General features: G+C 39.2%; 1 protein-coding gene across 1 annotated transcript in view; it reads right to left on the bottom strand.

The window, feature by feature from the left end:
* KAT6B (lysine acetyltransferase 6B) overlaps positions 1 to 25,218 on the bottom strand; it is a 188,297-nt gene that overhangs the window by 28,139 nt on the left and 134,940 nt on the right. The window contains 7 exon segments of the mRNA XM_004769363.3: positions 9,069 to 9,162; positions 12,469 to 12,630; positions 15,811 to 15,952; positions 17,699 to 17,814; positions 19,378 to 19,499; positions 20,555 to 21,486; positions 24,248 to 24,380. Coding sequence (XP_004769420.2) covers positions 9,069 to 9,162; positions 12,469 to 12,630; positions 15,811 to 15,952; positions 17,699 to 17,814; positions 19,378 to 19,499; positions 20,555 to 21,486; positions 24,248 to 24,380 — 1,701 coding nt within the window.

Here is a 25,218-nt window from a genome sequence, read left to right as displayed (position 1 = left end):
TAGAAGAGCTCTGAGAAGGAGGAAGTGGGAAACCATTCAGAAGATGTTTCCTTGTTCTAAGGAGTGCTTCCTCAGGAAACCAGTCAAGAGTTTTAAGAAGGCTAAGGAAAGACAGGCCTGGACTCTGAGAGAACTCGGTCTTTAGAACCGAAAGGGAGAAAAAAATGAAGGTGTGGAACATTAACCCACTAATTCCCAGTGAGAAAGAAACTAGGTATTAAATGGTACCAAGAGGCATCTTTTCGGGCGCCTGGGTGGCTCAGTGGGTTAAGCCGCTGCCTTCGGCTCAGGTCATGATCTCAGAGTCCTAGGTATTAAATCGGCTCTCTGCTCAGCGGAGACCCCTCTCTCTCTCTGCCTGTCTCTCTTTTTCTCTCCCAAATAAATAAATACCTTTATTTTTTTTCCCAAGTTTCTTATATACCTTATTTTTCTTAAATCCAGGTATGTGTGTGTATATGTGTGGCATTTTGAAGAAAAGAGAAGTCAAAGGACACTGCTGACTACACTAACAAGGTGACCAAAGTCGTTAACATGTAGGCACAAAACTGGGTCATCCGCACTCAACTTGCAGCAGCACTCACCTAACATAGACTTAGTTCTTAAATGGTATACATTTCTCACAAAAACCGCAGAGAAACCCCTCAACCGAAATCACAGAAAAGGTCCGCAAACGGGACTTCCTGCAAGTCCTAATTCATTCAATCACTCCTATGTCCTCTCGAGTTCTATTTCATAAAAGACAATCCTGAGACCCTGCCCGGTATTTTAATACTGAATAAAGCAAGCCAAGAATTGATTCTGCTTACAAACTTTCATCATTAGTCTACAAATAAACAGACACTAATTTTTAAAAATGCTTAAGTGTACAGTTAACGGATAATGTATGTAACTGATAAACCTTACTGGCTATGTACTAGTTCTCAGAAGACCAAAGGTGTAAGTTTGTAGACTTTTGGACCCACTGTCATCTACCCTTTATAAAACCCTCCCCAAGGTTATGCCAAGGCTGAAACAAACAAGGAAGAAAGTTAAGATTTAGAATTCTTGTAATTCTCATTAGCATGTTTGATTAAATTAGGAAAGAAATTTGGAATTTCATCAAATGCCCTCCAAATTTGCATTAACCCGTCTGGATATCACTTTTTGTTTTTCCCATCACTGCTCCCTGGCCTTCTTGCTACCAGTGCTCCAGCCTCTGTAGTTTAAAAAACAAACACCAGGGGCGCCTGGGTGGCTCGGTGGGTTAAGCTTCTGCCTTCAGCTCAGGTCATCATCTCAGGGTCCTGGGATCGAGCCCCAAATCAGGCTCTCTGCTCAGCAGGGAGCCTGCTTCCCCTCACCCTCTGCCTACTTGTGATCTCTCTCTGTCAAATAAATAAATAAAATCTTAAAAAAAAAAAAAAAAACCAAAAACAAAATCCAACAACAACAACAAACAAACCAGGTTCCTTGATGGTTAAACCATCCCTTGATGGTTAAGCTTTCAGAATTCACTTTTTTAAAATTCCACAACAACCATGGTCCTTCAAAGTATACTTCTTATACTGTCTCTTAATCTTCTTCTCTGGGGCACTGAACACTGGCTGGGGAGTGACTCTGGACAGGTTTCTAAGTGATAACAGTAACCAGCCTCCTAAGGTCTTTGCAAGGATGGAGCACATTAACCTGCGTGATTCAGGGGACAATGCCTGGCACACAGTAAGTGCTCCAGAAAGGTCAGCTGGGATTAAGACTGTTGTTGCAATGCTGACCTCTTTCTCCCCTGATTCTTTTCCTACTTTTGGACCCTTTTCAATTGTCTTGATAACGTCCTCATCCTCTTAGCCCTTAACACGTTGTAACTTCAAGGACTCCATCCTCAGCTCTGTCTCTCTATGCTCTCCCGGTTGTTCTCATCCATATCAACGGTTGCCCCCCTTTAATGAATTCCCCCAGCTGAGCTCCAAACTCCCAGGGAAAACTGCACATGGACGGTCATGATCACAGTGAAGGTAACACAGCCAAAGCCGCACTCACTACCTTTCCAAGTTCCATTCATTCATCCATTCATCTAGCACTGACTGAGCAGCAGAGGTGCTGGGCAGAGTTCTACCTGCTGCAGAACAGGAAAATACCTGCTTCATTTCCACATGTCCTTGCTGCCACTCCCCTAGGTCAGGTCTTCATGGATTCCTAGTTTTCTTCACTTTTTACAGCAAAAAGTAGGAAGTAGAAAATAAAAACTGCCTGTAATTCTAATTCTAGACATAATCTGAAAGTGTGTTTCTTTCCCTTCTTTGCACATACTTTTTATGTAATTGAGAACATACATATATACAACTTTTAAAAACCATGTATTTATTATAACCATCTTCCTATTTCATTAAAAATTCTTTAGAACACTAATTCTTTTTTTTTATTTGACAGACAGAGATCACAAGTAGGCAGAGAGGCAGGCAGAGAGCGAGAGAGAGGAGGAAGCAGGCTCCCTGCCAAGCAGAGAACCTGATGCGGGACTCGATCCCAGGACCCTGAGATCATGACCTGAGCCAAAGGCAGAGGCTTAACTCACTGAGTCATCCAGGTGCCCCTAGAATATTAACTCTTAACAGCTAATATTCTATTATATAGATATACCGTAATTTTCTCAGGGTAATGGTTCTCTCTTACTTTTGAATATTGAGAGGGTTTCAGTTTTTTCTTTCTATTATAAACAATGACACCATGACAGACAACTGTACCAAAACATTAACTCTTTGAGTAACAGAAGTGTGGGGGACTTAATTTTCTCTTGGTATTTTTCTAACTTTCTACTATGGGTTTATACTGCTATAAATTGGGGGATGGGGTGAAAGGGGCAGGAAAGTCCACTCTTTAAAAAACTAACACAAAACATGTTACATTAAATATGAAATTAATGCACACTGATGAAAGTATACTGATTTCCTTAGAATAAATTTCTTTCTGATGTTTTTGATATATGCCATCAAAGTTCTGGAAAATGTCTACCAATTTACACCTCCTCCAGTATAAATACAAGAGCCCACGTAAGTCAACTTAGATCTAGCTATATTTAAAAGTGTTTGCTAATTTGGTAGCCAAAAAATTATAATCTTGCAGTTATTTGAATTTTCATTTTTAAATCACCAACAGTTTTTGGTTTTTTCCTTTTCTCATTTTAATTAGCCATTTGTACTTGACAGACTTCGGAGCAATGTGGCCTAGAGCCTAAGTGCTCAGACTCAAAACCAGAGCGGTGCCATTTGTAGTTACTAGCTGGGCCTGTTTCCTCACCCATAAAACGAGATTAAAATGTCTCAACAAGTGCTGAGGGTTGAATGAGTCAGCTCTCTCAGGAAAGTGGCTGGCACACAGTAGGTGCTCAGCAAATGTCAGCAACCTTGCTGCCAACCAGTGCTGTGAAGGTTGAATGAGTCAGCCCTCTCAGGAAAGTGGCTGGCACACAGTAGGTGCTCAGCAAATGTCAGCAACCTTGTTGCCAACCAGTGCTGTGAAGGTTGAATGAGTCAGCTCTCTCAGGAGAGTGGCTGGCACACAGTAGGTGCTCAGCAAATGTCAGCAACCTTGCTGCCACCAAAGAGTTTCTTTTTCTGTGCATTCTGCATTCATGTCCTCTGCTCATTTTTCTATTAAGGTTTATGTTTTAACACGATCAAACCTTTCCTTTTAAATATTTGTTTAAATACTATTGCCTGTCATGTTTGTTGCAAACATTTTTCCCATTATGTTTGCTTTTAAAATATTAAAAAATTTTCTTACTGTATAGACATTTTACCTTTCTATATAGTCAAGCCATCTGTACATGCTTCGGTGCTTTCTTTCGTTGTGTTAACCTTTAGTGTTAGGATGTCCTTGACCATCCAAGGATCAGAGGATTGCATATCCTTTCTTCTACATTTTAAAAGTTTTTGTGTTTTCATTTTTTGTTAATCATCTAAATCTTTCTTTTTTTAAAGAGAGAGAGAGTCAGCAAGCAGGGTGAGAGGCAGAGGAAGAAAGAGAATATTAAGCAGTCTCCACATCCAGCATGGAGTCCAATGCAGGGCTTGATCTCCCAGTCCCAAAATCATGACCTGAGCTGAAATCAAGAAAGCAAGAGCTGTACACCTAACTGCCCCGGCACCTCGGATCATCTAAATCTTGAATCTACCTGGAGTTTCTTTTGCAGTTACTCAAACATCTAACATGTTTCCTCACATGGTCATGATTCAGATTCTCTTGGTCTGGAATGTTTTCATTCAACTTGTTATAAGTTCTAATATATACTGCACAAACATACTATCCAGCAACTGTTGACTCAGTGAACTTGACCACTGAGAAAGAACTATGTCTTCTTCATTTCTGTCATTGGTGTTTGGTAGAGTGCCAAACGAGGATGGACACCACTACACCTCTCCCCCCACCAGCAACAAAGGTTGCATGAACAGGTTAAAAAAAAAATGAATTAAGTCACATTTCATTCACTATCCTCCTCTGGTATCCAATTTAGAATCAAATAAATGCATTAATAACACACACATGAATAAGTTAATGATGCCACCTTCTTTCCACCACCTGGAACAATGTTCTGCAACCTACTGCTGAATCAGTTTGCTTTCCTGGGTCAGCTGCGGAGGATGGGTTTTACATCCTGCTCCCCAGGCAGGCTTTTGGCTCTGCAGGCTTGAGTAAAAGACAATTCATTATCAGCTTATCTACTGCCCAGCCAAGCAGAGTCTTGAACAACTAAAAGCATATATAATAAACCAAACCTGCTACATAAGTACGTATCAGTCAAAATAAGCCCAAGGCTACTCACTATAGCACTTTTTTTTTTTTTAAGAGATTTTATTCATTTATTTGACACAGAGAGAGAGAGATCACAGGTAGGCAGAGAGGTAGGCAGAGAGAGAGAGAGAAAGGGAAGCAGGCTCCCCGCTGAGCAGAGAGCCCGATGTGGGGCTCGACCCAGGACCCTGAGATCATGACCTATGCCCAAGGCAAAGGCTTAACCCACTGAGCCACCCAGGCGTCCCAACACTACAGCACTTTTAAAACTGAAATATTGGGGAATATCCTATATTCCCATACCTAGGAGGGTTCCAGAACACAGTAAGAGGATCTCTAGGAAGTAGTAAGGAGTGATTTCCAGGATGTATTATTAAGTGGAGAAAAGCAAAATGTAAAAGACTATCTACAGTATGCTCCCTTGTGAGTAAGAAAGGAGAAGAAATAAGAGAATACACTTCTCTTTTGCATAAAAAGAACCCTGGGAAGGACAAATGAAAAACCAGTGAGGTCAGTGACATGCAGGAAAGGACTGGGGATGGGTAGAGGGAATGGCGGAAGGGAATGACACTTCCCCGAGGGCACCCTTTAATAAAGTTTCAACTCTGAAAATATGTTTTATGTTTCGAAGACAAAACACCAAGGACACAGGAAAAACTAAAGTGGCTAACAAAGGGAAGCAAGAAAGCCTAACTGTATTTCAAATGAATGACATAACCACACTGAAGGGGGGGAAATTTAAAAAAAAAAAAAAAAAAACTAAGCGAAGTAACATTCAAACACAGTATTTTGACTAAATACACCCCAGGTAAAGTTCAAAACAAACAAATACATACAAATATTGACCTCTAGTTAGGAGGCCTGATTTCTAGGTGGTGGTATGAGTAAGCAATTCTGAAAGTACTCAGTGTGTGATCTAGGGCTGAGGACATCAGGAAGTACACTGTGGATAATGGAAGTCAGAGTTCTCACTGCTGGAGAGACAGAATAAAACCTTGTGGTGGTGCAGACCTGGAATGCAAGGTTCTAGTATGAACTCATGACTGGGCTGTGGGGTATGGGGTGTGTGTGCACGTGTGCATGTGTGTAGACAGAGATGGAGATGAGAAGGAATCTCAGATTCTAGGAGAAACAATGGGGTATCAACTTCAACCTTGACAGTCACTCCTTCCACACTACCCACTTAGGTTCTGAGCAAAGAGTCACAAAACCCATGAGATGGTTTATGAGCGCGCTGGAGTTAGTATCATTTAGTAACTTTGGGCCAAGCTCTGCAGATGACCTCCTGGGGAGCCCTGCTCCGCAAACCCCAGGCAGGCTGTTCCATTAAGATTAAGACAACAACTTGCTCCCAGGGCAGCATCTAGTCCCATGGATGACCACTGATGGAGAACAGTGTTCAGAGCTTTGGGATTTGCCGTTTTTTATATACACACCACACACTTCAGAGTGCATGGCACCCATGGTTCCAATCCAGCGGGCAAGTGGGCAGCTGGGCAGCGATAGCTCTCTTCCCACTGCTCTTGTCTCAGCTTCCTAAATTGGTACTAACTATAAAGTAACAAAGTATTTTCCTCCTTCCCAACTTTATTTGAATTACTGGAAATACATCCCCTGACCAAAAGATCCTCGGGCTCATGTACAAAACAGAAATAAAATAAATCTAACCATTAAAAGGTCCCTTAAAAAAAGACAAAAAACCAGCACATTTTAGAAAACCAGTAACCTTGGTTATCTATTTTGCCCTGCGTTCTGAATTATGAGGTTGACGAGGATTATGAGAGGTCATGGGGTTTATCTCCTTACCTTGCAAGGCTGGATCTAAATCATTCTAGAAAGATATTATCTACTATTATTTTAAGCAACTCCAAAGGAGATGCTATCAATTTTTTCAGCAGCCTATTCTATCTCTTTTAAAACCTTTGGGGCCAAGGATTTTTTTTTTTTAATTGAATTTCTATTGGGTTTACACCAGTTTCCATTTTCATTGAGTACTGTAAAATTCTTCTCCCAGCTTCCTGTTCTATGAAGGAGTAACACCAAGCCCTTTTCAAGTTTACTCAAATCATTCACCACATTGCTTACCCACCCCAGCACAGGGGCAATGTCAAGGGTACAGGAAAGAGAAAATCTAAAAAATTACACCCTCAGCACTGTACTACCCAGACACACCCTAAGGGGTGGCACTCATCGTGATGGCCCGAGCAATCCAGAAAGGTTCCAATGGGCTCCAAAGTTCTGGTTTAAAAATACTGGGTAGACTCCAATACAGTTCTCACTAAAACGGTTAACACAAAGATTTAGCATTTGAAGGGAACTCTGTTCCTGGGTTGTCCTCTTATGTGAAAGGCCTCACTATCAGATCATGCTATACAAATAAGAACTAATCTATTTAGAGAGTTGGTTTTTAACCCAGTAAGCAGTAGTCCCTTTTTAAATTTTAGGTAGAAAATCATTGTGAGCAGTACTGTGTTATCACTTTGGAGATTCCATTCAAATCAAGAAAATAAATCAAATGCAGATTATTGATCATACTGTCCTACTGAAAACAAAGAAGATAGTATCCTAGGAATTTATAGTCAGTTGGAAGTAGGACACATCAGTTATCACCACTAAAGCAGGCGTTAAGTCTACCGCTATGCTACAGAGATATCGAGCCAAGAAGGGAACGAGATGAATCTTCAGGAGGTAGGATCAAACAGAAGAGGTTCCTGAGCTGGCTCTTAACAATGGGTAGGATTCTAAACACATGGAGGCTGGGGAAGGAGGAGGAGGAAGTGGTCACGTTAGCAAAAGGACTGTATAGACAAAGAATGGAAATATGGAAACATGCTCAGAATATCTGAGGAAAAAGAGATTAGCAGATGAAAAAGCCTAAAAAAATTAGCTGGAAGTAGGTGCTAGGAGGCTTTGGATACTGAGCTCTGGAGTTTACCTTATTCTGTAGGCATGCAGATGCTAAAAGTATCAAAGGTTAAGGCCTGAACTGTTGCTATGTACATCAGAAACCACAATGTTTATGAACAACTTCTAAATGGGGGCCACACACACAAAAAAGGGATTTGCCCATAGAATCAATTACATCTAGACCTCTGCAAAATAGTAACAGTGACCTCCTGGTAAGATGGCCCTCCATGGGAGAACTAGATCAGGAAAATAAAGGGTAAGACTAAGACAATGAATTCACAACTACAAATGTTAACTGAAAACAGTCGATAAGTAATACTTCAAAAAAAGAACAATATTCTCAATGGCGACAAACTGTGCACATCTGTCTAAAACTGCTGTATAGTCATTTTATACCCCAACAATAAATTGTAGTATCTAGTAATATAGATCTGGACACAGCATATTTGTTTCTTCATGTTTTTTCTTGAGCACATTTATATTGTGGGGTTTTTTTGCATTTGATGTACCTTAGGAAGAATATACAATTTCCTAAATTTTCCTTCTTTCAGTTTATAATCAGACAAACTACAATCTCGTAATAAAGCACATAGTTCCTAGTGACAGGTTTTTCATGGTCAGAAATTACTATTATCATGGATACTTAGCCTTTGTGTTATCTGGGTATTTTGAAATGAATTCTTCCAATGTACCTTAGCACTCCATTTACACACCCCATATAATATAAACAAGGAGGAAAAAAAAAACTACCTATGTTTTTTATATTATCCTGTGTCTACTTCACTGTGTCATTCCAATTTTAATTAAGAGACTTTGAAGATACAAATATGCATAAAAACCATTTCTTGGGCAACCTTCTAGACAAAAAACAGTATATAATTTCCATAACAAAAAGGGGAAATTAATAAAGTAGAAGTTATTTCTATTAGAAAGTCTCAAAGGATAAGCCACCTAAAGAATTGTTTTTCTAAGCAGAAATATCCCTTTCTTGCCCAGTACTGATAAGATTATAGGTAAAATTTTAGAAAGCTGAAAATCCTTTTAAATAATACTTCCGTTAGCTCTAATCACAAATAATTGCCTCTTCTGGTGCTAATGAGCATGAGCGCCAGGGAATGGAATGCAATTCTGCCGGTTCATTCGGGGTAATGGCTTTGTGAGCTAGTGACACTGCCGAGCAATCTAGTCTCAATTTCCTAGAGCACAGTAAGTGAGCAACAGTAAATTTTTCACGTGAGGAAGATTTTCTAACCTATGTAAATATAAAGAGAAAGCCTATTATCTACTGATAAAAACAACAAAGTAGGTTAAATAAAGTTTTATGTGTTACTCTTTCTTTTAACAGCCATCAGCTCCCTGGGTCATGAAAGTAAGTAAAGCACTTCACTTACTGAAATCAATGAGAAACCGTCCAAATCCTTGCCTTTGGTGCTGGGGCATGATCATTATGCAGGAGACATTATACTTCTGCTGGCAAAGCTTTTCCTGAGGGAAGGAGAAACAGATCAAGTATGTCAGAGCTCTGCTGAAGTGGGCAATTCCCTGCACCTGCCACCATCCTTGTACAACAGTCCACTAAGGTGAACCCCTGTGTTAGGTCAGGACCAAGCAGAACAGTCCCACTGTGTTGATCAAACTATCAGCTAACAACAAACCATCAACTCCAGGCATGCCTTTCAATTATGCCTTTATGCCTGAAAGCTGGTAGCATAAAATATGAATAAAGAATCCAAGGAAATATGAGCCAAATGAAATAGAACATAGAGAGTATGCAAGAAATGATTTCCTTGCTCAAACAACTGGAGAGATGGGGGGGAAAAAATGAACATCCACAGAGTCACCCAGAGGGGAAAGGTTAAGACGGAGCTCGCTACCTTGCTAAACAATTTTAAACTCTTTGACAGCAATCTGTCTTCTGCCTTTGACCAAATGTCCCAGGGAAATGAAAACAGTGTATGAATAAGTAGATCTACACAGATACACTTATGTATCTTACGGATTAAAAAAAATCAAAGTAAAAAGCTAGAGAAATAATTAATCTGCATTTCAAACCAAACAAAAAGTCCAGGCTGTAAGAAATCCCAAAGCCTCTACACAAAACTGAGGCCAAAATATTACCAACAGTATGAAACCAGGAGAGAGACTGGGACGATTAGGGTGGGAAACAGTTCATATAGTTAAGAAAGAATTTGCGATTTTCATGGGATGTGGCATCAGAGCAGTAATATTTTATTCAGAGTACACAGAAGCAGCCAAAGCCTGTACAGAGAAGATCTGGAAAAGGCTTTTGAGGTTGTGAATGCTCTGGCCAAATATAAACCACAAGTAAGACTGACCACAAATGGTACTAACCACACAAAAGGATGACTTCAGAACGCCCAGATCTTTAATGAACCTATTAGAAATATCACAGGAAACTGTTGTGGAAAAAACCCTACAGGGAAGAATTAGAGATTTCTTTGTGAAAAAGATGCTCCCAACATTTGCACACTTGTAGCTGTTCTTGGAGTTGCTAAGAAATGAGGAGGAAGAAATCACGTGTTGTCAGTTATCCCTAAGACACTGGAGTGTCCGTCAATGGACGTGCACATCAGAGGCGTGTTCAAATAATTAGTCTTCTTGGCAAAGTCAGACAAATGTGTCACTTTCTTTAAAAACAGATGTATGCTGAGTTGAAAGGATTCATCCTTTATGCCATTCTTTTCTCTGTCCCAAACTACTCCTTTTACCTTGGCAGGCCAGCCCAACCCTCCCCTCCCCTCCAACTCCCACCCTTTAACACACATTGCCGCAGCTAAATTCTAATCTATGGATAAACTAACTGTTCTCTCTTTCCCTCCTGTTTAGAGTCCTCTATTATCTGCCTGGTAAGTCAAATGCATGTAATGATTACGGTGAACTTTTCTAGGTCATCTTGGCCATTCTCTAGCTGTAACCTCCAGAATTTGGTTTAAGTATAACCCAAAGGGCCATAGTCCTTCACACTCCAATTGATGCATTAAAATATGGTTTAATTTGCATGTATCTAGACTTTTAAAGTGTTTTTTTTTTTAAAGATTGATTTTTGTTTTACTACACTCCCAAAGAATTGAGTTTTCCATGTACAGTAAGACACGACAGTAGTTGCTGCCATGCTGTGAAAGGAAACTGTTGCAAAATGAGAAAAGTTTTGAAGTAAGATGCTGGGTCCTGTGGGAGAAGAGAGGCAGAGACTGAAACTGTAAGGTTCACCATCAACTGCAGACCCAAAGGCCAATTTGAGACAAGGACAGCAGGCACCATTAAGCATCTACATTTAAACACAGACACATGTAAAGAAACACCATTTTCTTTATTTTTCTTTCTTCTCTCTTTTTTTTTTTTTTTTAAAGTAGGCTCCACGCCAGCATGGAGCCCAATGCGGGGTTGAACTCATGTTCCTGGGGCACTGAGCCACCCAGGCACCCCCAAAAATACCATTTTCTAACTTCTAAGAAGAATAACCATGACCACTATATATATTTTTAAGTTATCTCCAATGTGGGGCTCAAACTTACAACCTTGAGACCAAGAGTTGCATATTCTACCAAATGAGCCAGCCAGGTGTCCCATGACCACTATTCTTTTTAACTCATTGGAGAAAACGAGCTTTATAAACCTATACTAAAGGTAAGATGTTTTATACATCATATAGATTTCCTATTTATTGTTTTATTTTTATTATTGTGTTAATTCTCTATCATCTTTTTAACCTGTTATGTACAAATTAACTTTCGTCTTTTTTGTGTATATGTGTATTAAAATATTAAGGCTGTTTCCCATGAATGCTATAACTTATTCATATTTTTGTATATGACCTCTGGGTTGATTCTAAAATACAGAAAACCTGCAGTTTGCAAAGGACCTTCATGTATACTCTATCTTTTGATATTCCATGAAAATGACACTTCCATCAGGCACCCCATTTACATTATTCAAGAGTAGATTCAATAAATTTCACTTACCGCCTAATACGCAAACTGTATCACAAAATAAATACAATACAGGATTCAGATCATTGACTATATGCATGGAAGTCTTAAAAGTACCATCCTGGCACATTAAACTATCTCCAAACTCAGTTTCTCCTTATTGCATATGAGTTATTATCAAAAACCTTTGAACCGAGGAATTTGAGTATAAAAGACAAACTATATCCTACTCCGTGTGTCAAGGGCTTCCCTACATTCACAGCTGGAGATGCTTAGGTTTCCTAAAGGTGAGGCTGCTTTGGATCTTAAAACAAAGCATAAACAGTAAGAGACAAAAGAGTAAACCTCATCATTTTATCACCTTGAGTGTCCAAATACCAACGTTCCAACTCAGTGAGACACTGATGACCGCAGAGGGAATATAGTGAGGAGAAATGAGGACCATCCCTTAAATGCTATGCTATGCTGAAACCTTGAGGTTGACACCACTGAGAGAGGGGCAAGGGAAATAAGCTTAACATTTAAAAAATCAAAGATGCTAGGTGGTCTGCAAGGCAGCAACTATAATGCTACATGGTCGCTGAAAGTCAAAAGGCAGCAAACCCTGCTGAGGTCCTTTACACACTTTCTAGGCATGATGTTTACCATTTTGTTTTGTTTTGTTTTAAATAAGCTCTAAACAAGAACCTGAGCTTTTCAGAAATATGTATCGCTTATTCAAATTACAGTCATAGGAAAAAAAAAAAAAGAAGAAGAAGGAAAAAAACCCTGTTCGAAGAACTAGGCTCTACCAAAAACATTTTGAATAAGAAAATGAAGGTCATACTGGCTCTTGTTTTACCTTAGAGAAGTATCCAACCAGATGACAGCCCTTTTCATCATTTTTTGTAAGGACATAAAAAAGGAATGGCTCGACATCATAATACAATGTTTTGTGGTCCAGGAAGAGCTTGGCTAACAAGCAAAGGTTTTGGCAATAAATTTTGCTCATATTCCCATCAACCTAGCAAAGAGAAACAGACAACATTATTTAACATAAAAATACCGCTCAATATAAAATTATTTTTACATGGTATTTTGGGAAGTATACAATTCTATTTCCAAATCCCAAACTGAAAGATTGAACTACCCCATTAAACAAGTATAAAGTGAACCAAAAAACTGCTGTCACTTGGCAAATAAGAATTCCACTTTTTCTCTTAAATTAGGGTCAATTCCAGTTAGCTTCAATCTCTTTAAGCTACCTGAAGAAAGCCGAAACCACTAATGAAAGAGTCATTCTTATTTGCAATTTACTACAAGTAAAAAAACGATCAGGCATGTCTTCTCTGTTTGAACCAAGTAAGTCTGAATTAAAGAAATGTAAACACAGCAAAATACTGCTCAAGTAAGTTAAACTTTGTGTTGTTTTCAAAAGGACTTCATGTAAAAATAAAATAAATGAACAGTATTATTCTGATTCCTCAGAAGTGTAGATTAGCAAAAGCAGATTCCATTTTGGTTTTATCCCAAGCATCATTTTAAATATAATTGGAAGAGATAAAATTTCTATGTTGGGAATACTTACAGAGAAAGTGAGATGAATTTCAACCTACAATAAGTACCATGATTACAGTCTACTTTTCTTCAAAATAAAAGAATCAAGCTGTGATACTGATGGTTATAGACAGGAGGCTAGGCACAGATGCCAATTTCTTTGATCAAATGTAGTTACTTGTTGAAAACCAAAAGCACAGCAGATTCAAGAATTTCTCTAGCACTATTCTTAGGGGAAATGGATATTTGCTAACCAGAGCTCTGTAACAATGAACTTGACCATTCTCCAGTCTCCTGTGGACCATACAGGTTCTCATATTGCACAAATTATTTTTAGACTTCATATAACTATTTCCCTTGGATGAAACCTAGGTCCCACGCATAGCAACAAAATCAAATATGGGCAACAGACACTGAGGATACAATTCTCTCTTTAATTAAAGGAAGTTTTTATGTATTTGAGAGTATGGTCCTTTCAGAAATGATAATACATTACAAAAAGGAAATGTTGGTGTTGATGAACCAGAAAAACAGAGGACGATGCTGAAGCAAACTCTTATCAACTGTGTAAGGTCTAATACGCATGCTTTCAAGAGGGATAAAGACAGGAAATTATTAATTTATGATTATACTTCATTTACTGTAAAGGTTACTTAGGAAACTGCTAAAAGAAAAGTTTCCTACATGCTGTCCTCTAAGTTTTGATTTGGATTCTGGAATAGTGACCTTGGCATAGATAAATCCAATTCCTTCAAATATTTTTATGCATAAATTTTACTAATTTGTTTTTCACTTTTCCCCCTCTGATCTTGGTGATGGTTCAAAATCACCTGTCTAGAAACAGCAGACCCTTGTTACCAGACTATCAAGACTGACTCCTTTATCCCCAAGAAGACTCTCCCAGGATTCATGAGAGCTTAAACCCCACAAGCAGGTTCATGCTGATTTACTTCATGGTTACTTAAAGGCAACGATGTGTTTTATCTTTTGGGAAACAAAGAGACAGTGATTTTCATTTCATTCTGGTTTCATGAAAGGATCCAAGGCATGAAGGAAGGAGCCAATAAGAAAGTTGATCTTTTGACATTAGCTAAGCCTCAAATGAGAACAGCTCTGCTGTCTCACCTGGTTGGGGCTGACTGAGTAACATTCTGAAATGAACTAAATGGCTCGCATTCAGCTTTTCCTTCAGCCCAGGGGGCCTCAATGGGAGTAATTTTGCCTCCTCAGCGACACTGTGTCTGGAGAAACTTTTGCTTGTTACAGCTGGAAGCAATGTGATACCACTGGCACGGAGTGGGCGGAGGCTAGGGATGCTGCTGAGCGGCCTGCCACGCACAGGATGCCCGCTATGCCAGAGATCTATCTAGCCTGAGAGGTGCACGGTGCCCAGGCTGAGAAACCCTGCACCTAACCTTTCGGAAGTACTAATGTATCATTAAATCTTCACAGCAACGATGCCCTTTCCTTCAAGTTTACCAAAAGAGCCTGATACAACCAGGAAGAGGTTCTTAAAAAAACTCCCAAGACACAGCTGGAGTTGCTGTGTTCTCTGACTGGCCTTTGGTAAAGGTGGCGAGCTCTGGCTTGTCTGCGAGAGGTAGCCTCGTCAATGAGAGAAACCTGTGTATGACCCTCCCTTATATTAAATATCATCCAAGATGTTATACACCAGAACTAAAGTGAAATGTGGGGCAGAATAATACATTTCAGTCTGAACAACTCAATAAAGTAAAACTGTATTTTAGAGAAAGAAAAAAAAAAAAGACATCATGTCTGCTGTGCAAAGAAGGCTTGTTCTGAGCGCCCATGCATGAAAACAATGCACCGAGATGGGTAACAGAGAAGGGAATTAGGCAGGGCAATGGAAGTGCTCAACTGGAGGAACGAGAATAAATGAGAGAATGAAAAATCCCTGAGAAAATGCAAGAATGAAAGGCATGGTCTCCTCAAGGTGTAAATGACACAGCTAAGCTGGATCCTTGAAACTGACAGCAGAACGCGAATGAACAATGAAACGATTATACAGGCGAAGACCTTCCGCTACTCAGTCAGTTCTGAAAACACAGAATGTCTTTAGGAACCTACAATGACAGACACATGGCCACAAGCGGTTCCTGCGAACAGAAGAGTTCTCCAAGGGTGGCTATCTACCCAGATGAGGGAGGCAGTCTCAACATCTGCTGGGGTCTCACCAAAAGGATTATCCACCCTGCCAAGAAATGGATGGAAACACAGGTGGTTGTGTACGGAGGAGATATGTACAGCTGTTCAATTCCCTGGAAGAGTGAGCACCTGCCAGACATTGGCTGGAGCTGCTGAACAAAGCTAATTTCTCCTGCCAAAAAAAGTAGAATTTACAAAGAGCTGAGAAGATCATAAATTCACTGGTGAATATATCTGGTGCAGACAGGGATTTGGGGGAAGACAAAAAAGTTAATGTGATGAAGTAGGAATTCATCGTCAACCTAAAGGGTTGCTCAATATGGTTCAACATTCCAAAACATGGAGATATTTTAAAGAGCAGTTGAATTTGAATGCCAGAATCGAATATACTGTGCACCTTCTAGAAACAAATCAGAACATAATCAACAACTGGGAAGAACTAGGTCTCAAAAGCTGAATTTTTTTATTTACACATGCTTACCTCAAATACTGAAAGGTCTTTCCTTCGGTAAATTTCATTTGCTGGAGGATGAAACCATCCACATTTCTTTGAGTGTCTTAACAAAATATTTTTACTTTTCATATATTTAAGACAGAATTCACACAGGTAAAGCTTTGGTAATCTGTTAAAATTTTAAAATCAAAGAATCTATCAGATTGATTATATTGTTTAGGAAAAAGATATTAAATGTTGTTCAATTTTCTCCAAGTCATTATAAGGTTATACAACAGTATTTGAAAGTAGTAGTTTTGAAAAAAGAAAATAAAAAGCCAATAGTAAAGAGATTATACAAAGCTTACATTATTTTTCAATATAATAATATTCGCTGCCATTATTTTGTGAACAAATCATTTGTTTCCTTAGAAATGTTGTACAGAAAAAAAGGTTTTCAGACCTGGAAACGCTACTTGAAAAATCAACAGTAAAGACGGCCTGCTGTCAGATAAACATGAGTATTTTTCATATTTCAAATGTAATGTCATATTGTCAATAGTATATATGGTCAGTGGCATAACTGTAATCATCTTTTACTCAGAGGGAAGTGAATTCATTATTTTTAAAAACGATCTGTGTGTTTACAAGGCAGAGAAGTCCTAGAATTTGGTTAGCATTTCTGATGGACGAGGTAACATTAAAGTCTTACCATAATTATATATACATATACAAAGCAATAAATGTAAAAAAAATAATAATAATAAAAAGATCTTATTTCTACAAATCCCACTGACTCTGATATACAAACAGATTTCTCTCTCATGGTGAGTTTTTCTTCACCTTTAAAATTATAACATTTTAAATGCATGCCTAAACACACTTAAACATACTATTAGTATTGTAAGAAAATGTTTAGAAGCACTTTCTAGGTCTTTGGGGTATAAGGGTAGAACAGTTTGGGGGAAAGTCAGCTAAAGCTCTCAGAGCACATGACTTATGATTACCCATACCAACTGAAGCTCAAAGGTGTTTTTAAAAAGTCATTCAAGAACACACAGTCAAGTGGTATCAGCTAGAAAGAGAAACCAAGATTCCTGATTCTTACTCTGCCACTTATCTTCTAAAACACCCTCCCCATTTTCTCCAGGGGATGATGGGCCAGACACCCACGCAGTGGAGAAAAGGACAATTATCTACTCCAGAAGAAACTCAAGTTTGTGATTACCAGAAACTTCGTAGGCTAAAACATTTCAGAAGATACTAATAAAATGTATCCTGATGTACCTGAAGGAAGAAATCTGTTCACAAGATACCCATTTTTAGATATATTAGTTCAAGACAATTTCACAGCTAATCTTAGTTCGAGACAAAAGAAAACTCTAGGATAATTATTTTCTCTTCATTTTTAACAAATTAGTCACAAATGGCTCTAAAAGTTAAGACTTGGGGAAGGGTCTCTTAAGGCTACCCACCCCCACCTACTTTCTTTCATTTTTCCTTCTTCGGCTACATTTCTGTAAAAAACTTGAAAACAAAATGTCAGATATCAGAGATAAAATGAACAGGCCTACTTAGGAAAATAAACAGGGCAATGAGAAGAAACCACCAACCACTTCACAATGGCCAGTGTTTTTTCTCCTTATTTGGTTTTATCCACAAACAACATTTGTCCAATTAACCAGAGAAAGCATGATCTTAGAAGCTCAAAGGCAAAATTTACAATGCCTGTGTGACTAAGGAGTAGAAGGAGTTTACATACGACAGTGAATACTACTATTAAAAGATGCCGGAAAAAGTAATAGTTTTGGAAGCACTTTGACTCAACTATTAAAATTTTGCCCTGAAAATCATCTAATTTCCACTTCAGAACCGAGAATTCCCCTTCCTCAGATATATGACATTCAAACTATATACCTCTGGGCTGTTCCATTACCTTGCATATTCCTGTGGGTAAGGCGAGGAGTACCAGGTTTGGATTTCGTATTTCCCGAATTCTATTACAGAAGGGTACCGGCCACAGTCTTCCACTCCACTTTCACACTCTATTTTCTGTCAGAGACAAGAAAAGGAAGGAAATCAAGTGAAGAGGATTTCTTCACTTACCTTTTGGTTCTTTCACCAGTGAATTATGAAAACCCAATCAAGAACAGGAACTAATGTTCATGGGGAGTTTTCATGTTGTTGAAAAGCACATTAGAGGATCTTGTACAATAATCGTCAACTTTGTATAAGGTTCACATATCAACAAACTAAGGGTTTTTTTTAGGGTTAAGAAACAGTATTACCAACACAGGAAATGAGTATAATGTAAATACATACAAATGCCTATTGAACAGAATGAATTTAATGACCTGGTGCAATGCAATAAAACTGAATAAATTAGAAGAAGATCCGGAGGTTATACACCCTCACGGTCTCCTATTCCTCCATGAAGTTAATGGTGATCCCAACTGTAATTATACCATCAACTGTGAAAGTCTGTAGTTTAAAATCCATGTGCTCTTACTCCCTTTACTCCCAAGCAGTAAGCCCCATGAAGTTAAGAAGTCTGCCGGCCTAATACAGACAAGAAACGCTGTTGAGTGCAATGCAGGTGTTACCATATGAAAGGGGGCTTAAAATTTAAAAGCATCTTTCAGATAATGGTCCACTATTCATCACGTCTATCTATGAATGCCAGAAGTAGGCTGAAAATTTGGTAATATTTAAGGACTTCAAATCCCAGAAACTGGGGGCATTTCTGACATTTATCTTAGTAAAAGGAAACCAATACAAAGCATACTGATGGGGCAGAATGAGGAATGGAAAATATCCAAGAACTCCTTAAGTGAGAAACCATCAGAAGTAGGTAGCCCAAGTGGCTGCTACTAAAAATGAAGCTCAAGAGCCTACAGAGAGCCCCCTCCCCAGACCAAGGAGAGAGTGAGGTGGGGCAGGGAGCTCATCTGTGAAGAGTTTGACACATAAACTGAACTTGGTCTGCTAACGCTACCAAATCCATGCTCCATAATAAATCTGAGCTCGCAAAGTCCAAAAGCCTTACCTGTCACCTGTTTTGGTGACAATAAACTACCTGGAGTTACTCTTCTAAGTGGAATCATTTAAACAAATTACTGGACAATGAAAAGGAAACTGATTATAACTGATCAAACAACACAATATTGTCTTAATCAATGCCAAAGTGCTAAAATTATGAGACATTTTTCATATGGCTGGCCATCTGTGCTGGAAGAACCACTGGTAAATTTAAAAGCGATGCTCTTTTTAACCATTTAGAACTGTTATTTTCTACATTTCCATGAAAATGATCAGACATCTAGTTCCTCAAACTTAGAAGCATTTTTCCAAGTCTGCTTCAACTACTGTTACTCTGGTCTGTTTTTTGAGACCAGCTGAGCCCTTATCAACTTTTGAGAGTGGAGACAACTCTATGAAGTCCCTCTGCTTTTGAAGCTCGAGTCAACAAAAACAATCATGTAACAGTTAAAGGACCACAAGTAGGATTCTGAGGGGAGATTCACTATCAAATCAAAGAAGTAATTTCATAGTCGTCACACATGTAACAATCACAGATTATCCTTGTTACTATATAATGTGGTGTCCTGGCCTTACCTCCCAAGAAAGTTCCTGGGCCTGCTTAAAAACATCCAAATCCTCTTCGGTAACGGTATCCTTGTTTCCAATCACATTTATATCTGTACTTTCTTGTTTGATGCTTATTTTGATTTCAGTATCTGTCATTCAAAACCAGCAGAAAGTGCATTCACTGACTTGAATCATAAGTAACCACCATATATTACCAAAATGGCACCAAATTAGCATAGTGGGCAAATAGGGATTTTTTTTTAAAAGCTTTACAAGCTTTTGTATCTAAGCACTGCTCAAAAGATCCGGCAGTACCCTTTCCCTGCTGTACCCAAATTTTTATTTGAATTACCAATGTCATCTTCTTATCGTTCCAACAAATGAGGGAAAGTAAGAGCAATACAAAGCAAAATTGTATTTTTCAACTGAGATTAGACATTGTATCAATGTCTAGTTATGGAATTCCCATTATCCCTTTGAGATTAAAAAAAAAAAAAAAAAAACCACAAAACACAAAGAACCCCAAAAAGCAAAAAACTACCGCTTTGTCGAAATGACACATTTCTGGTTCTTTTTTTTGTTTGTTTTGGTTTTGGTTTATAAAGGGTAGCAAATGTAACGGGCCAATTTGTTAAAATGAAATCATGAACTCCGTTTTCTCCCTACGGTGAATACACACACAGACACACTCACACCCAAAAGCACACTTCACAGAATCACAGATCAGGCTTTGTGGAGAAGGAAGCAGGATGATCTTGGTCATGAGAAAGCAATGGAGCAAAGGGAGCGGAAATGAGGAGCTGGACCCCCCCCCCCCTGCGGGAAGCACTGACAGCACAGAAGCGAGCAGCGCCGCGGCAACATGGCAGGGTACATGGCAGAAGCGCGACAGTGGCTACTCATGCGGGACTACAAAGCCATAAAGCAACACTATGGAGGCATCTGGGGGTCCTAGTGTCACTACAGATGGAAATAAATAATAAAAGGTGGGAGAGTATTAGTTGGAAAAAAAAACATTTTGGAGGTTTAGTCAGCATTAGAAAAAGGTCAAAGTTTCACTGCTTCTGTATGAAAGTGAAGTGAGAACAAGAGAAATAGCTAAGACCTATGTGACAAATAGGAACTGATTGATTTATTCTTTTGGGGGGTTGGGGGAGAAAGGGACGGGACGCAGGTTTGTTTGGAGCTTTGACCTTTTGCTTACCATCATCCTGATCAGGTTTAATCCTTCCGTCTGTCAAGCTCCCCTTCCCTGGTGAGGGGGTCCCCATCTGAGGGGTCACTTTATATTTTAATCTGCCTAGCATCCTGTGCTTTTTAAGGAAAGTTGTTCGCTTGAAGTGAGCAATTGCTTTAAAAATACGTCCTCTAGCCATCCCCCAGCTAGAGGAGGAGGAATGAGCAATAAACCTACTTCTAATCTCTCTTTTTCCAAAGAAATGGGCTTTAGATTTTGCCGTGGAAGGTAAATCAGTTTTACGACGCATACGTTTGGGTGGTGCATAACTTGGGTGTCCCTTTTTTCGAGACTGTCCCTGAGTGGTATAGATATGAGAGAGTCCGTCAAAGAGTGCCTTCAGCTGGCTGTTCTTAGTCAGACTGCTCAAGGAGGGCACACTGGACTGGCTAGAAGAACTCTGGGGAGAGGTAGAAGAAGTGGAGGTGCTGGACTTTTGTGAACTGGGGCTCTGACCAGAGATGGGGGTTGGGGGCGGAAGTGAAGAAGGTGGAGGTTTTAGCTTTTGTGTGGTACCTGGAGCCAACACATGAGAAGTGCATGACTGTTTCTGAGAGACCTTTTTCCTTGGACGATAGTGCTTTGAAAAGTCTATTATTTCACCTCGTGATCTGCGACCATCAGGTGATGGTGTAAAGAACTTAGTAAGGCCATCAATGAGCCCTTTGGTTTTCTTGTTAACTTTAAGTGTAGAGGCAGAAATGTAGGTGGAGGTGGTGGTGATTTTGGTGGTGGCACCAGGCCGAGTGGGGTCTGTAACAGCCAATCTGCTGCTTGAGTCCTTCCCAGATGCAGCATGACCAGATGAAGGTGTGGTACAGACTTTAGTCTTTTGACCCCTACCAGGTGACCCCCTTCCTGTGAATGCATTCATGGATCCTTCATCACTGGTTACAGACCTAGGCAAAAATTTAGAGAATAGTATCAGCATTCAGTAATAGAATTAGAAAGGTAGCTAAAACAAATTTATAGCAACTAGATGCATTCCATGTGCTTAAACTTAAGAAGTCAAACTGCAACCCTAAGAACGATGTCTGCGTGTGTGTGTCTCCATCTAGGTGTTTCTCTGTTCAAAAGGGGAGCAGCCACTCCTTGTGCGTGTTATGATTCTCCCGGGTCCCATCGGGGAGGGACTGGAAGAAGCCACGTGGACCCAGGGCCAATGCAAGTTAAGACAATTTCTGAAGCGACTCAAAGAACATGCAAGGCTTCCCTGATACTTCAATAAAAATGGTACCCCCTGTATGGTCCCAAGTCATTCTGATTTCCTACATCTTTTTAAAAAGTATTAAAGGATGTAAGTCGTTAAGTATGATCTAGAAGTGAAAAAATAAGCTCATCTTATCTCTAGTGAGAAGCAATTTTAACTCAGCTGGAAGACATATAAGTAGAATTCGGGCAGGCTTATAACTTAGTACTTTTTTGTTGTTGTTAAAACATTAAAGATACCCTCTTCCTCTCAGCAGTCTATGCTTAGGATGCTAAGATAACCAGTAATACTCTCTACGTCAAGGAGACAATTAGTTACAGCATAAAATATTGCTGAAAAAAGGACAACAATAGCAAAAACTGAAGAAATGATTAAAGAAAAGCTACAGCGGGTCAGACATGACATGGAGTCTGGTGAAGAAGCAGCACATTTACCATGGTCTTTATCAGATACTTGGCATCAGAATCTCTGTACACTATTTCGACTCATTTGAGGCTGGTTCTGCCCATCCAGCTGTGTGGTCCATAGAGACCAGAGGCCACTCCACTACCACAGCTGCTTAGAGGAGCAGCAGCTGCCTGCCTTCACCTCAGGCTAGGGCTTGGAAAGCTACCCATTTTGCAGCAGAGTTTTATACAATAGAAACATTTGCATGTGAATTATGGCAATGCTGGGGCCCAAGAATGCACTTTAAAAATTATCAATTTAGCTGAAGGCTCATAATGAAGAAATGGAAGCCTGAAAATGATATGATATTGCATTATAAAAATATCTTCATTACAAAGAGGAGAGCACAGGGTGGTGGTGGTCCTGCACATTAACGAACAATTTCCGCAGTCAGCTGCAGCGGATTCTGGTGCAGATCAACGGGGCGAGCTACTGGGCTCATCTGAGGCTGCTCCGCCGCCAGGAGCTTTGCCTGACACCAATGCTACAGCCAAATCAGGTTAACACTGGAGAGCTCTAGTGTCACAGTAAGGGTTACCAATAAACAATCATCCAAGCTAAAATGTTTCCCATTAGAATGCTGCATTTGGACTGTATCTGGAATCTATTGCCCAGAAAGGATAAGATGCTTATAAAGCATGTAAAAAGGAAAACTCCCTAGACTGTCTTAAAAATTCCTAAGCTCAAAGGACAATTTTGGACAAACAAAAAGTTAGGACTGGTGCCAGATGCAATTTTCAGCTGTGTCCTTTGTTTAGAAAGTTTATATCCTAATTTGGTTTTTTTAATTGGGCCCTGAGGATACAGTCCCATTTTGAGAACAATGCTTACACAGGATGAATGCAAAAACATATAATTCTACTTCAAATGATGCTAATATGAAAGATTTTATTCATAAATGTTTCATGTTTGCCTCGAGAAATTAACAAAAGTTCCATTTAAAAATGTCCACCAGTTAAAGGGCTTTCATAAAAAAATAAGAAACAACTCAATAAAGGAACATGCATTTTCTATTTCTCTGCTGGGAGACAGAGGTGCAGGAGAGATGGTTCTTCCGAGAGCAGGTAAGGTAGTGAATGGCTTCAGATAAAATGAGGGGGAAGAGTAGCAAGTAAGACAAGGGATCTGGTGTTTGTTCACAGAGTGCGTAGAACATCTATTCATTTCTACAGCACAGTGACCCTTTCACTAAACTTAAAGAGGTGGGCAACAGAACTCCTTTAGATATGCAACCCCCTATTTAATGTTGACAATCAATTCTATAGTGTAAAGGTTTAAAAAAAAAAAAAAAACATCGATTTCTTCCCTCATCTTTCCTCGACTTCTCTAAGTAACTCCTGCTAAATGTTCTACTGGGCCTTGATGGCAACTGTATGGCCACAGGCTAGCAGTAACGAGGTTATCACAGTACATGTGCAGGCCACTGCGAACGTGTTATTTCAAATGTATGCCTGCACACATGTGCACATACCAAATGGTTCTGTCGAACTCTGTGTGTGCGAAACACGAGGACAGTCATTTACAGGTTTCTCAGAGGCTCCTACTTCATACAAGGGATCTTAAAGGCTGGAATACTAAATTAGCACCAGAGAAGTATTTTTTTTCTAAAATGCTATCTGGAGTGAAAAAGAAAAATGGATCCACTCATAGATGTGAATAAATCCCTCTCTTGTTTTAAAATCTCCATAAAAATATTTATATAATTAAGCCTTTCTGATGTTCAAGCCAGTAATAAAGTAGGCAGAATGATTGTTTCCAATTCTTACATTCTGCGTCCACCCTGCTGTATCACAGATACTGCCAACAGAAGATCCCCAAATGCCAATTGTAATTAAAAATGTTATTTTCAAAAAATTTCCACAGCCTATGCAGAAGGAGAACTATTCCTCATCCCTTGAGTTTGTAAAATGACACGAAAAAGTTAGTGGAATCTAAGGGGGTTACAATTGCCTATATTTTAAAGCACAACATAAAAGATGTCTTTTGATAAGATCTCAACCTACAACAATCGTTGCTTTAATTTATTTTTCGGTCGTCCAATGGGTTTTGCATATCGTCGTTTTATTTGTGCAGCTTTCTCATGAAGTAGTTTTCTTCCCTTTTTCTTTGGTCTGCAGACTTGGCAAATCCACATCCCTGAATTAATATATATATGAAAAAAATATTTTAATGTTTCATTTTAGGAGAAGATATTAAATATAAACTGCAGCTGAAATAAGCTGCCCAAGGGTGCCTGTATGCAGAACTTTATTCCAGAAGGTAGGTCACTCCCTTGTGTCCACATCCTCCTCAGGAAGCCGTCATTAAAGGTCAATTTCCCCCAGAGGTCAAGGTGGTGAGAGCAGAGGGCTGCCTGCCCCTATGTCCAAAGCCTTCTGTGAGGCTTTTTGCAACGTGTCACCAAACCTCCCTCCACCACATAAACACACAGGAAAACCCGATCCTGTCAGATAATATGTATTCTTTCGATTAGAGGGACACATTTTCAAGTCATTCGGTTTTTGGAGTTTCTGGAAAAAAAAAATATTTGTTTAATTTCTTTCTGGAAATCTTCCACACTAAAAAAAAAAAAAAGAAAAGAAAAAAAAAAAAAAAATATCAGTATAAAAGATAGTTTTTGAATTAAAACAGAATTTTAAGTACTGTGGAGCTGCAATAATTAAAACTATACATCTGGAATAGGGAAATAGGTCATTGGACAAGAATTTTTAGACCAAAACAACGGAAGCCTATAGAAAAGTTTAGCATATCAAAAGGTCGTATTTCAAGTCAGTGGGGAAAGGATGAAATGACTACTCAGTGAAGTAGTGATCGAACAAACAGCCATCTATATGGAAGGAAAAGAATTACTTCCTATCCTTTATAAAAATAAATTCTGGGCAGATGACTGTTATGACAAAATTAAATGTTACAAGTATCAGGAAAAATATGTGGATATTTATTTACTTTTAGCATGAATGACATTTAAGACTGA

Source organism: Mustela putorius, unplaced genomic scaffold, assembly GCF_011764305.1.
Source record: "Mustela putorius furo isolate JIRA1106 unplaced genomic scaffold, ASM1176430v1.1 tig00000698_pilon_pilon_pilon, whole genome shotgun sequence".
NCBI lineage: Eukaryota > Metazoa > Chordata > Mammalia > Carnivora > Mustelidae > Mustela > Mustela putorius.
The sequence above is the reverse complement of the archived record's forward strand: the minus strand, read 5'-3'. Positions and strand labels throughout refer to the sequence as shown.